We start from the raw sequence: 13,014 nt of genomic DNA, 5'->3' as shown, positions 1-13,014 counted from the left end.
GGAGACATCCTTGACCCTTCCCCACAAAAGAAACCCTAAACTTCCCCGTGAACATATAAACCCCTAGCCGTCGCCGCTATCATTTTCTGCTCTCATCTCTAACCCAAAACCCCATTCTCTTTAACGCCCAAAAAATATGGCAGAAAGAGGCGGAGAACGCGGCGCTTTCAGGCGTGGATTCGGCGGTGGCAGATCCGACCGTGGCCCGAGAGGCAGACGCCGCGGCCGCAAAGACGAAGAAGAGAAATGGGTACCCGTTACAAAGCTCGGCCGTTTAGTCAAAGCCGGAAAAATTACATCTCTCGAACAAATATACCTGCACTCTCTCCCCATCAAAGAGTACCAAATCATCGACCAGCTCGTTGGCCCCTCGCTGAAAGACGAGGTCATGAAGATCACTCCTGTCCAGAAACAAACAAGGGCCGGCCAGCGCACGCGCTTCAAGGCCTTCGTCGTCGTTGGCGATGGAAATGGACACGTGGGATTGGGAGTGAAGTGTAGCAAAGAAGTGGCTACGGCTATAAGAGGGGCAATAATTTTGGCGAAGTTGTCGGTGATTCCTGTGAGGAGAGGGTATTGGGGGAATAAGATCGGGAAACCTCATACAGTGCCGTGTAAGGTTACTGGGAAATGTGGGTCCGTTACTGTTAGGATGGTCCCGGCTCCTAGAGGTGCGGGCATTGTGGCTGCTAGGGTGCCCAAGAAGGTGCTTCAGTTTGCTGGTATTGAAGATGTTTTTACTTCCTCGAGGGGTTCTACTAAGACTCTTGGTAACTTTGTCAAGGTATTGACTGTTCGTTATAATTATTTGTTGGGTTTTGTTATTTACGATTGGTTGCGGATTTGCTTAGATCGATTTGGAAAGTGGTTGTTAAATAAGTATGTTAATATTTTAGTTTCCGAACTTTAGAATTGTTTGCTATTTGCTTGTTTGATGTGATTTATTGTAGCATAGTTGATTTGTTTGAAATATATTATTGATCTGAGCTATTAACATGTATGAAGTGGAATCAAGTGGATAGAAATTATGATTTAGATTAGGTGGTTACTGATGTATTGTGGTTCTTCTCATGTTTTGGATTTTACTTATTCTTGATTTTATGTATACATTTTATTATCAAGATATTGGTTTTGTGCTGGTTTGATGAAAGCATATAAATATTGTTTCACTGTGCTACTCTTGGCTTCAATTTACCTCTCATTGATCCTGTTGGAGTAATTGAACTTATGATTCTTTTTTCTTGGGTTTTATCAAAGGTTATTTTGGAGGGTAGTAAATTAAATTAGTAGGTAAGATGTTATTAGTATGATTTTAATTCTTTAAGTGGTATATCATTCTTGTATTTTTAGTTTAAAAATAATATAGTTTATGAATTATCGCCAGTGGAAGGTATGGTTTGGATGCGGATAACACTACTTGTCCACATGGACAGAATTAATGTTCTGTGATGATGGTTTTGGTTTTTTCTTTTTTAGCCATTATTCCATCCTTGACAACAATGCTAGGCTAATATTTCCAACCACACTAATAAACTTGGGATGCGTTATGGTTTTGTGATTTATGCTTTTATTATGTTTGCTTAGTGTTTAGGCTTGATGAAAACTGTGTTATGTGTTTGTTAAGAACTCCCCTACACATATGCTTATAGATTTTCTACTCTTTGGGTGACAGGGCAACTATGTAGTTGGTGTTGAATTTGTGGATTGTTTTTTTGTGCTATTCCTATGATATTATTGCATATTGTTGCGTACCAATGCCGGAAAATATTTGTTATCGATTATTGGTAGATTAGCGTGCTTTCATACTTGATAGATGTTTATTTGCTTGTATGATATTTTAGAGATGGTTATTCAGTTAGTGTTGATATCTAATTATTGTTTTATTATTGCAAATGTAAATGCAGGCTACCTTTGAGTGTCTTCTGAAAACATATGGATTCTTGACTCCTGATTTCTGGAAAGAGACTCGCTTCACAAGGTCTCCTTTCCAGGAGTACACAGATCTGTTGGGAAAGCCTGTGAAGCCTCTTGTACTTGAAGATGCAGAGAGGGTGGATGTATGATGGTGATATGAGTTATTGATAAGTTATGGCTTTAGTGCCTAGGATAGTAATATGAAGTTCTTTTTGTCCAATATGACAATGGCTTTGATTACTTTTTTGCTTATTTGGTTGTCATCAGAAATTCAGTACTTGTTCAGCAACTTAAGTTTTGTTTTTCTCAATCTGGATTCTGTATAAGCTTATGGTTACATGAGTTTAAAGTTTTTATTCTTATGTGTTGGCTTGTACATTCATGCATTATACTAGCCAGGAATTTGTCATGAGCTTAATTAATCAAGAAATAGAGAAGATTGCTGATCTTAAAGATTAGAACAAAATTGAAAGAAAAGAAGCCCAATCTTGTGGGGCATGCAGATGTTAGACCTGTAGTTGCCTATCTGCATGCCAGTTGCTTATGGTGCTTATGTTCATTGATGCGGGGTTGAGATGTTTAGTAGCTCCCTAAGGAAATTTTGACTTAACAGGGTATCTAAAGAATAAAAGAAATTGACCTATGGGTTTGGTTTAGTTTGATGTCTAAGAGGCTTACCTTGGGTGGAAGACTTTGCTGCTCAATCACCATCTATTTCGCCTGTCACCCTAGTTTGATCCAAGTTTTAGGGTGTCATTTTTAAGTAAATGGCTTATATTCTTGGGTGTATGCGTATTTTGTTTTGTTTAAAGCTACAATTTAACGTTCTTCTCAAAATTTGCTATGAAACCTGTAGAGGGCCTGGAACATTCAATCAAACTCTTACGAGCTTCACAAATTTGTCACTGAGGGCAAGTCAAAATCAACAAAAGTAATAGAGGCTTTGACATCCACTACTATGCAAGAGTTGGCTTAACCACAGCCTTCGGCCAAGATAAACCCACACGTGGCAACGACCCATTTGTCCCAGCATTTCTTCGGATAAGGAAATGGATGATGGGTTACTAACAACAGGCCCTTCTCATGCCATTTCCACGTCTAACTAATAATAATAATAATCAATTCCAGCTTTCTGAATCAGTAGAGAAACAGAAACTTGCAGAAAATAGCAGAGTCCCCCTGACTGCAGACATGGCTTCAATGAGCATGACAGCTTCTCTCCTACCGAGCACCAGCTCAACTTGGACCAGACTTCCTTCGACAACTGCCCGCAGAGGGGTGATTGTGGCCCAGGCCTCGGAAGCTGCTGAAGGAGAGAAGGGGAGCATGGAACTGAAGCAAGGGAGCAACAATGGGAGGAGGGAGCTGGTTTTTGCAGCCGCAGCTGCTGCTGCTTGCTCCATTGCAAACGTTGCCATGGGTGCGGAAGAGCCAAAGGCTGGGACACCAGAAGCTAAGAAAAAGTATACTCCTATTTGTGTGACGATGCCTACAGCTCGTGTGTGTCACAAGTGAGCATCTGATGTTTTTCTAAGATTTAATGTTGATTTTAATTGAGATTCAAGTAAAAGTTTGCGTCTTTTTATTGGAGAATCCTTGTTATGTTTCTCCTCTTCTCCTTGTACCTACGTTCACTAGTTAGTCATGAGTCTAATCTATATAATATATAATATTTCTAGCTTAAACTTCAACTACATTGGGTTGGAATTAATACGTGGAAGGTGGTGAAGAACCATCAATCCAAACCCATGCTTAGAGATTGGGAAGAAACTCTAGTTCCAGGTTAGATTTAATTAGCACTAATTTGCAAAGTCAATGATGTGGAATTCGGAAATGTGGTCAATCACTGCCAAACGAAAATAGAGGCAGCCATACATGTAGGATTGGGACATTTGTTTATGTTATTTGGATTTAGGATAACCTTCATGACTACTCTTAAATCTTAATCACTGCTGTGGACACTCCAATCCAAATATGAGCAACCTACTTCCTCAAAACTACTGTCTGCTTCTTTGTAGGGTTTCTTACTTGAAACAGACTTTAGTTTTGGTAATAACTTACTTTTTTTTTTTTTTATTTATTTATGATGATAATAAGGAGTGAGTTTGTTGGTAAATTTATGAACATGTTATGATGCTTTCACCCCTCGAGTAGGCTATTGTGGTAACCATCACCGTTCAGTCTAACGACGTGACCAACATTGGTCTTTGAATGTAAATTATAAGCAAATCTCGAGGACTTATGTGTAAATTTCAGTCAAATAATTATTAATATTTACAATTCAAGAGACCGACTTCGAAGGCATCTCAATTCTCCAAAAGCAATTGATACAGGTTGCCCAGACAACTCTGATGAATTTGCTATCCATTGGCGAGGTTTAGACCATCAAGTCTACATGACAAATATGAATAACTAGAATACAGGGAATTATAATTTTTATTAAAGAAAATTGGATGAACATTCCCTAACAACTCAACAAAATAGGAGAGAATAGAGAACCCAGATCCTGTATAAAGCTAAGACAATTGCAAAACTTGAAAACAAAATGATTTCAAAAAACCCAAACTCTATCCATGCCATATGTTACCGACTAGTAATAACTCCAAAAGAGACATCTACAATTTGGTCAGTAGGCAATGCAGCAGCAGCAGCAGTATTATCTCAAATGACTCATTCACTTTTCCCATTTTGCTGGGCAGCAACAAAATTGCGAATGACTTCTATTGCCAGCTGATGAGCACTCTTGCTCTGCACCTTTGCAAGCTCGTCCATGGCTTCATATGTCTCTTTATCAGCAAAAAGCTTTAGGTTATACCTTGCTGGTGCTTGCTCTGGACCTTCCCATTTGTCCACCAGCTCTTTAAGTTTCTCAAATCCCTAAAGACAAATCAACATCCTCATCAGTTGCTGGGCCATGAGTTCAATTCATCATAAAAGATTTTTTCAGAGGAATGCAGATAAAAATTTAGATAGTACTAGATTATTTCCCCACTACTGCCCAAAGAGAATAAGAATGGAAACATGCTAGTTGTTCGAGTACTTACCTTGCGGGTTGTAAAGTCGCCAAATGATTCTTTGGGTTGTCTTTTTCGTTTCCAGTAGTAGAACAAAGGTTCAAAAACTTTTTCAAGGTCCTGAACCTTGACTTTATTCATAAAACTTCTTGCTAATTGGGTTTGATTGGGTGTTCCTCCCAGCCAAATCTAATTTTAACACGAAAGCAGAATCACCAGGTTATCCTACTAAATCATTAAGATAAAAAGGCATCAAAGCAAATGACTGAACTACCTGATAGCTGTTGGGACCATCACCAACCAGTCCAAGCTCAGCCATGTATGGTCTAGCACAACCATTGGGGCAGCCAGTTATTCTTACGACCACAGATTCATTGTACTTGAGACCAACCTGAAATTAGGCAGTCCTTATCTGCTTATTAGAGTTCCAAACCCTATTTAAAATGAATTCAGATAATAGATATGTAGGAGAATTTGCACAATTGTCCAGACTACAAAAATTCACACACGTAAGTGACAGTAAAAATTTGAAAATAAAATGAAAGCCGTGCACAGTACATCATCAAAATGATCATGAACAAGTTAAATTTCAACTTGTAAAGGAGGTGAGAATTTTGCTGACTGTCATGCTAATGTAGGTGTTAGGCCAGTCTTGTTGTTGGTGGATAAGAGGTCATATATTTGGTAAACATACCTTCTCAAAGACAGCTCGGACCCGCTTGAGGATGTCAGGTATGCCACGTTCAGCTTCAGTTATTGCCAGTGGGCAAAGTGGGAAAGCTGGGCATGCCATAGCAGTTAAGTTCAGGGGATCCACATATCTAGGATGCTGTTCACAGTAAGAACTAGTCAGCTGTTCATCTAATTTAAAGTAAAATATAACAAAATAAAAGAGAGTTAGGTAAGCAAATTCTGGGATGAAGATTGAGAAGCAAAGGAAACACTTCTTAACTAACCATATAAAATTATTGCAACCCAAGGAAAATATAAAAATAAAAAAGAAAAAACAACCTAAATATTAATTCCAAAGCGCAAACTACATCAATAGCAAGTTCCTGAAAAAGTTATTTACAGACTACAAAGCCATCACTCCATGGTTTAACTGGGTGAATCCCATGTTTTACACAAAAATGAGAATTTCTTGAGCAATTGATATAATTAGGCAACCTGAACAGACATCTTAACTATTAGGATTTTGTGTAATAAATCCAGTCCTGCATTATGGTTTTGTAACTAAAGACTAGAGATAATAATGATTAATGTCTTTTTAGCTTTACTTTTGAGGGTTAAAGTGATCTTACTCTTACATGCACCTATTTGTTTAGCAATGATTTAGCGATAAGCTACTGATCATACAAGAACGTTATCTTTGGGTCAAACAAATATGTTCAACACATTATAACTAACTGATAGCAGGCACTCACAATATGCTTTAATTCCCATATTTACTCAGAAATTTAAGCTGTCAACACACTCTTACCACGGCTATGACTTCTACTCAGCCAGCACCCTACTTGATCCACCTTTTAAGTTTCTTAACTTGAAAGGGAAAAAGAAATTGAAAAATATATAAACTGCAGATTCATAATTTCTGTCCAATCTTTTTGGTGGTATTCTATACAATCCAGTCGCATAACTGGTTCTTGTGATTCCATACAATCCGACCAACTTGTCTAGCTACTAACATGCCACAAAATAATGTAATTTTCAACTACACTACCCATGCCAGTAACTAATTCTTAAAATAATCTGAATTATATGTCATATTGGCAACTACCCTTAACAAAAATAGGTTGAGTAGATATTCTTAACCATTTGATTAAGATGCTCAACTCTAAAACTTTTGCAGACATAGTAGACATCAGATTCAGAAAATCAGATACATAATTACAGCAAGACACAAACATCTTACCAGCAGGCCAGCCTGAGCAAGAACTGTGGTAATTGGACGCCTCCATGCACGACGAATGTCACACAAAATAATGTTTTGGTTTGGGGTTATTCGGACATTTAAATTATACTTCTCTATTACATCCCTCAATGTCTTCTTCATTTTACCTCCAATACGACCATTATCTACATGGAGCCCGCAAAATAAAGCACCATCACCCTGCCAAAATTCTTAACCAGTCAGAAAAGTGACCAAGAAGGTCGAACTGGATTATGAGCTAAGGATCATGTCTGAGTTGAAAACAATCTGATCCAAGCATAAAATCCAAAGATTACAAGAAAATGAGTAATTAGACAATTTGAAAGTTAACAACCATGGGCTCAAACCAAAGACATCATGTATGATATCTCCAAATTAAAAACACAAACCTGCTCATGCCATCCCAAGTGACTCTTAAATTCCCACTCAGGCAACTCAAGGAAAGGCTCAAATTTCTTTCCATAATATTGCTCAACAACACTTCTAAACTTTTCAATCCCCCAGGAGCTGATCAAATATTTCATTCTACTATATTTACGGTCATCTCTTCTGCCATGATCTCGTTGTGTAGCAACAATGGCTTTAATAGCATACAAAATGTCCTCTTTTGGCACATAACCCAGTGGTTCCGCCAATCGTGGGAAAGTGGCCTCCAGCCTATGTGTTCTTCCCATGCCACCACCAACCTGCAACAGCAATTACAATAAATAGATGCTTTTAAGTATAAAAATATGTAAGAAAAAAAGCAAAAGATATATTTCTTCAGTCATGTGGTAGTCTTACATATATGTTGAAACCCTGAGGCTCCCCATTTACATCGGAAACTACCACAACACCAATATCATTTGTGAGAATATCCACCGAGTTATCAGTTGGCACAGTTACAGCGATCTTAAACTTCCTTGGCAAGAACTGAGTTCCATATATTGGCTCAGGTGAATCAGGGAAATTCGTTCCATGAGAATTATCATTCCTGGCCTTCACTACTTCTGGAGGTTCAGATGTCAAGAATCTCTCCCCATCAACCCACACATCATAATAAAAGCCCGACTGAGGAGTTAACAGCGCAGCAATGTTGTCAGCAGTTTCCTGTGCATACAGGTACTCTTTGGTCATGAGAGGGGCAGCAGGAGCAAGCACGTTCCTATTGAGATCCCCACACGCACCAAGAGTCGAACCCATGTTTTTAATAATCGTGCTCATTACGGTCTTGAGGTTCTTCTTCAAAACACCATGGAGCTGAAACGTTTGTCTCGTTGTCAAACGAAGTGTTCCGATACCAAACTGGTCAGCAAGATCATCCATGGTCAAGTAGAGTTGGTTTGGGACTTTCCCACCAGGGTTTTTAGTTCGAAGCATGAACGAATAAGACCTTGTACCGCGCTCATCTCTGTTATACTGTTGATAGCTTCCATGGAACTTAATTAATTGTGTTGCAGCCTCGTTGATATTGGGTGTGTCCGTCAATATCTCCTCATTAAGAGGGTATCTAATGAAATTGCTTTGTTCTTTGAATATTTCAACTTTACTTCGCTTTGGCTCTGTCGTAGTAGTCTCAGGCTTCACTGGCTGCAAAGAGTTTCAACAAGTTAATTAAAAGAAACAATTTAATCTAAAATTTTGGCATTTTAGGTTTGAAAAGACAAAAAATACTAAAATTATTCCAGCATAAATATATACATTAACCGAATCTCATTTCACTGAGGAAAATATGCATAATTTTTTTTCTTTTTTCTTTAAGATGGAAAATAAGATACGCATTCAGATAATTAAAATTTAAAGAGAAAGAAAAAGGAAAAAAAAAAGTCTCAATTGATCATTTGATGCTAGAATCAGGAGAGAGAAAAAAGCAATAAACAATGGAATGTAATTTTTTTTTTTAGATAAAAAGGAATCTTTTTTACTAAGAATAAGCTGAGAGAAAAGAAAGTGAAAATGCGTCCAAGTCACACAAAGTTTAAAAATTTCTGAGACTTTCTTAGCTCCCAAACAACAATAAACATTCAAAATGAAATTGAAAAACTTCCTGAAAAGAGAAGGGAAAAATAAAACTGACCGTGGAGACAGCTCTAATAAGAGAAGGGCTGGAGAATTGAACCGGAAACACGCGAAGATTCCTCGTCAAAGCGAGTGAATGCGGAGACTTCAACCCCGTAAAGCTCTGCACTCGAATCTTCGGATCGTTCGATATCACGGTACTCGTCGCAGTTCCAAACGGCGTCGTCATCGCTTCAAAGGAAAGCCAAAGCCTAACCACTCTTTTTTTCAACTAGGGTTTTTCAACCTCCTCGTCGATCGAAGGACAAAAAGACAGCAGGGGTGGAGCAACAGCGAAGAAGAAAGCAGAGCGTTTGATGGAGAAATGGATTTTATTTGTGTGAAGTGTGATAAACAGCAGAAAATTAAAAAAAGAGAGAAGAGAGTGTGTGCTAACCGGCGCTATGTTGGCTAAGGTGCGCCATCACGTGCCTGACACGGGACCTTTTTTTTTTTCGGGAACCTGGACTTTAATAACAGGCCCACGCGCAATTTTCCACGGGACATGATGTTGAGGATACTTGGCATTGGTTAAATTAAGTTAAAATTAAAATTAAAATTTTTAATATTTCTAAATAATATATAAATTAAAAAATGCTACAAACCATTACTACTATCTTAACCATGAATTAAATATTAACATGATCTTTTTATTAAAAATTTTATTTGGATTTTATAAGAAAATTCAAGTTTAAATCAAACAAATTCTATGTTTTAATTTGAATTAATATTAAAGAGTTGATTTTGACTAGTTGAGTTATATTTTTTTATCCAAATTTGAGTATACGAAATATAGTCTCAATCTTAATGTTGGAGTAGATTAGATTTGATTCGCATGCAAGAAATAGCGCGTAACGGAAATGGCATAGAAAAGCGCGTGAAGAGTAGTGGCCAAAGATACGAAAGTAAATTTGGATTGTTGTTGTACATTGAACTTGGACGGAATACGTTGCACCCATTTCGAAGCAGGTAACAGGGAAGGGCTGCGGAGGGGATTTAACAAAAGGGTAATAAAAGTTGGAGTTCAATGTTGGGGAAAGTAAAGTTGCTTTTATTATGCCAATTGTTTATTGGGTAGCAGAAAGAAAGACAAATACAAAAATTTGCGTTGACTGACCTGACCGCATAAAAACAGCCCACCTCTGACCGTTAAGGGTAAGCAAGGTCATGCCCGGAACTCCCTCGGTCAACCGATTTAGACCCATTTTAGGATGCTCCCGTTCTGCTATAATTCATGCTCTAATTGTTTTAGATTGATATTTTAGGATGGTTTCTACGTCATGGATCACGTCATAAAGAAACAATTTACGTAGGGTTTTTGCATAGAAGTTTTTCTTCGTCTTATTCACATTTTTTTAAATTAAACATATAGGTTCATGACAAATTATATTAGAATCTAACTTAGCTCTTTATTGAAATGCGATTTTTTATACAAAATATCAAGATTGAGATAATTCGATTAAGGTGGGTCCTTCTTATTTACGAGTGAAAGAGCAAATATAATAAAAACGTTTTATCATTGAGTGGAGAAGAATATTATAAATTTTAAATAAAAAAAATGAGATGTGTCTTAAATTTATAAATAAAACTCTTTTTTTACTTATTAAATATATTTTTTTAATTGAAAATATGGGATTTTGACGTGTAATCCTAACCACTTATCCATTTACTTGCATCAAATAATTAAATTGATCAAGTTTTGGATTGATTATAAATTGATGATAATTTGAAAATTATAGAATTGAAACTCATAAAAAGTATTTTTTTTTTAAATGTAAACATTAAGCTAAAGAGCTAGCTTTAAAAAAAAATACAGTCCGTTACTTAAATAGTTTATATCTAATACAAATAATACATCAATAAATAAAGTATCAACGGTACTAAAACAAAATTTTACTTAAAAATAATAAAACATAACAATAATTGAACAAATTAATGATAATAAATTGTAATCAGAAGTGGACACATATGTTATATGTAAAAGTATTGGATTCATGAGCTAAGCTTAAGCTCAACCCCGACCTGCTTATTGAAATTAAATTTATTGCATAGGACATGATAAAATAAATAAGTTTAAAGAGTACAAAATAAATATACTAAATAAATGTAGAAAGAGTTTATACAATACAAAGATTCCTGGCTAATAATCTATGGCCTCCGTTTCATTAAAAATATAAGAAGAATCTGATACTATAAATACTATATGAATATTAAATCTTAATCAATTTTTTAAAGAGATTTCAATATTAAAATAATTAAGTTTATTTGTAATATAATTAACAGCGTCGTAATCTAGAATGATAACAATTTTGTAATATCTGATAAACAAATAAAAAAATAATAAAACAAGTGAAACTAGAAAAAAATCTAAAATGTGATTTTACTGTCTTTAAAAATAATTTTGATTCTTTCGGAATATAAAACTCGATGTAAAAAAACTACAACTGTTATCCTCCAAGATTTAATAGATTCTTCTTAATTAGTTTGCACAAAATAGCAAGGATACTAGGAATAGTAGAAAAATTAATAATAAAAAAGAACCTATCAAATTAAGGAAGTAAAGGAAGTAGAGAAGAGGATGGCAGAAAAGCTAAGAAGAGAAGATGTGAGAATTGAGGTGTGCTGAGAATGAATGTGGAAATTGGTATTTATAGAGAGAAGCAACTGAGAGAATCAAGATAAAATATTTTGTAACATTATAAAAATAAGGTTATAAAATATTTTGGAAGACTAGGTAAAATGAACATTACAAAATATTCTGAAAAACCAGATAAAAGGATTGAGTTTGATTCAATCAAAGACTAATTCTTTCTTGACCACGATAAAAGGATTGTGTGTAAAAAAAAAAAAACTATAAGATACAAAATATCCCTCGAGCTTAGCCCACATGTATACTTGTGAGTAAGGGGGAAATCCACACTTTCTCAAGGCTTGGGCCAATCTCGTGTACACGTGAGCCCAATTTCTTTTTTTGCTTATAAAGAAAAAGAAATATCATTATTTTGTACCTACATAAAGCACTTAACATCTTTTGTACCTAGGCAATGTGAGATTGAAGCCTTATGAAATATCATTATTTTTTTCAACAATCTCCCACATATTTCATTAGGCTTCATGAAAGGAAGTTTTTATTGGGTCTTAATCTCACCCGAGTGTAATGCATCAAGATTGGTGCTTTTTGAGCTATGAAGAAAGAATAAAACATAAATCACAGAATTTTGATAAAGTTTATAACTTATATGAACCAAAAATTATTTACGTGAAATATGATTTTCATCAAACACATTACACTCCCACAATTTTTGTTATTCAATGTAGTTGTGCATGAATAAGCTATATGCATGCTTGGTTATTCATAAGTCCTCTAGAAAATTTACCACAATTCTCATAGAAACGACCTCACTCCACATTTATATAGGATGATTCCATCAAGTGTATATTGTAGTTTAATACATTACTCATGAAGGATATTGAATTCATTAAAAGTTTAACAAAACCTCTCTTGCATTGCAGTCTTACACTATTCACACACTATGAGAGGAATAATAATTTTAATAATGCATTAATTTATCAACAAATAGCTTGTTATTACCCATAGGAACCTAATTCATGGGATCTCCATTCACATAGGTTAAGTTACCATTATTTATTGATTTTCTCAATTGTCTTAAGTCTCATTCCCGTCTATGTATCATTAATTAATTTTTTTCCTAGCGATTTTGTTAGAGAATCGGTCAAATTTAACTTTGACTTCACATAATTAATAGACATAATTTCATTTCTAAGCAGCTGCTTTACTTACATCATGTCTTAAATGAATATGTCTATTCTTGCTATTGAAAGTTTTATTCTTTGCAATGACTATTATCGTTTGACAATCACAATGCATAGACACAAAAAGTGTTGGTTTCATTCCCAATGGAATGTCAGCTAAGAGATTTCTTAACCACTCAGCTTCATTGCTAGCCAACTCTAAAGCAACAAATTCTAATTCTATTGTAGATTTAACGATTATTGTTTGTTTGGTTGATTTTCAAATAATAGCACCCCCACCAAGAGTGAATACATAACTACTTGTGGATTTTATCTCATTTGAATTTGAGATCCTGTTAGCATCAC

General features: G+C 35.6%; 3 protein-coding genes across 3 annotated transcripts; 2 read left to right on the top strand and 1 right to left on the bottom strand.

Annotated features, from left to right (window-relative positions):
- Nucleotides 1–2,276, top strand: LOC18589856 (small ribosomal subunit protein uS5x-like). Its single transcript, XM_007015015.3, has 2 exons — nucleotides 1–784; nucleotides 1,905–2,276. The coding sequence occupies exons 1-2, from the start codon at nucleotides 137–139 to the stop codon at nucleotides 2,061–2,063; spliced, it is 807 nt and encodes a 268-aa protein (XP_007015077.1). The 5' UTR covers nucleotides 1–136; the 3' UTR covers nucleotides 2,064–2,276.
- Nucleotides 2,277–3,010: 734 nt separating this feature from the next.
- On the top strand, nucleotides 3,011–3,605 carry LOC18589855 (Photosystem II 5 kD protein). Its single transcript, XM_018127337.2, has one exon. The coding sequence runs from the start codon at nucleotides 3,106–3,108 to the stop codon at nucleotides 3,427–3,429; it is 324 nt and encodes a 107-aa protein (XP_017982826.2). The 5' UTR covers nucleotides 3,011–3,105; the 3' UTR covers nucleotides 3,430–3,605.
- A 727-nt stretch (nucleotides 3,606–4,332) lies between these two features.
- Nucleotides 4,333–9,237, bottom strand: SIR (sulfite reductase). The gene is made up of 8 exons (XM_018127336.2): nucleotides 8,915–9,237; nucleotides 7,642–8,427; nucleotides 7,248–7,544; nucleotides 6,841–7,038; nucleotides 5,623–5,757; nucleotides 5,203–5,319; nucleotides 4,959–5,117; nucleotides 4,333–4,791 (listed from the first exon to the last, which is right to left on the bottom strand). The coding sequence occupies exons 1-8, from the start codon at nucleotides 9,083–9,085 to the stop codon at nucleotides 4,585–4,587; spliced, it is 2,070 nt and encodes a 689-aa protein (XP_017982825.2). The 5' UTR covers nucleotides 9,086–9,237; the 3' UTR covers nucleotides 4,333–4,584.
- Between the last annotated feature and the right edge of the window lie 3,777 nt (nucleotides 9,238–13,014).

This window comes from Theobroma cacao, chromosome 9 (assembly GCF_053813885.1).
Source record: "Theobroma cacao isolate CCN51 chromosome 9, ASM5381388v1, whole genome shotgun sequence".
Lineage (NCBI taxonomy): Eukaryota > Viridiplantae > Streptophyta > Magnoliopsida > Malvales > Malvaceae > Theobroma > Theobroma cacao.
Note: the sequence above shows the minus strand (reverse complement) of the source record. Positions and strands in the feature narration are given on the sequence as shown.

Coding starts and splice junctions, on each gene's coding strand:
- LOC18589856 (XM_007015015.3), top strand. CDS start 137: ATGGCAGAAAGAGGCGGAGAACGCGGCGCTTTCAGGCGTGGATTCGGC. Junction 785..1,904: donor CTCTTGGTAACTTTGTCAAG/GTATTGACTGTT, acceptor ATGTAAATGCAG/GCTACCTTTGAGTGTCTTCT.
- LOC18589855 (XM_018127337.2), top strand. CDS start 3,106: ATGGCTTCAATGAGCATGACAGCTTCTCTCCTACCGAGCACCAGCTCA.
- SIR (XM_018127336.2), bottom strand. CDS start 9,085: ATGACGACGCCGTTTGGAACTGCGACGAGTACCGTGATATCGAACGAT. Junction 5,758..6,840: donor TTGCTCAGGCTGGCCTGCTG/GTAAGATGTTTG, acceptor TACTGTGAACAG/CATCCTAGATATGTGGATCC. Junction 4,792..4,958: donor GCGACTTTACAACCCGCAAG/GTAAGTACTCGA, acceptor ATTTGTCTTTAG/GGATTTGAGAAACTTAAAGA.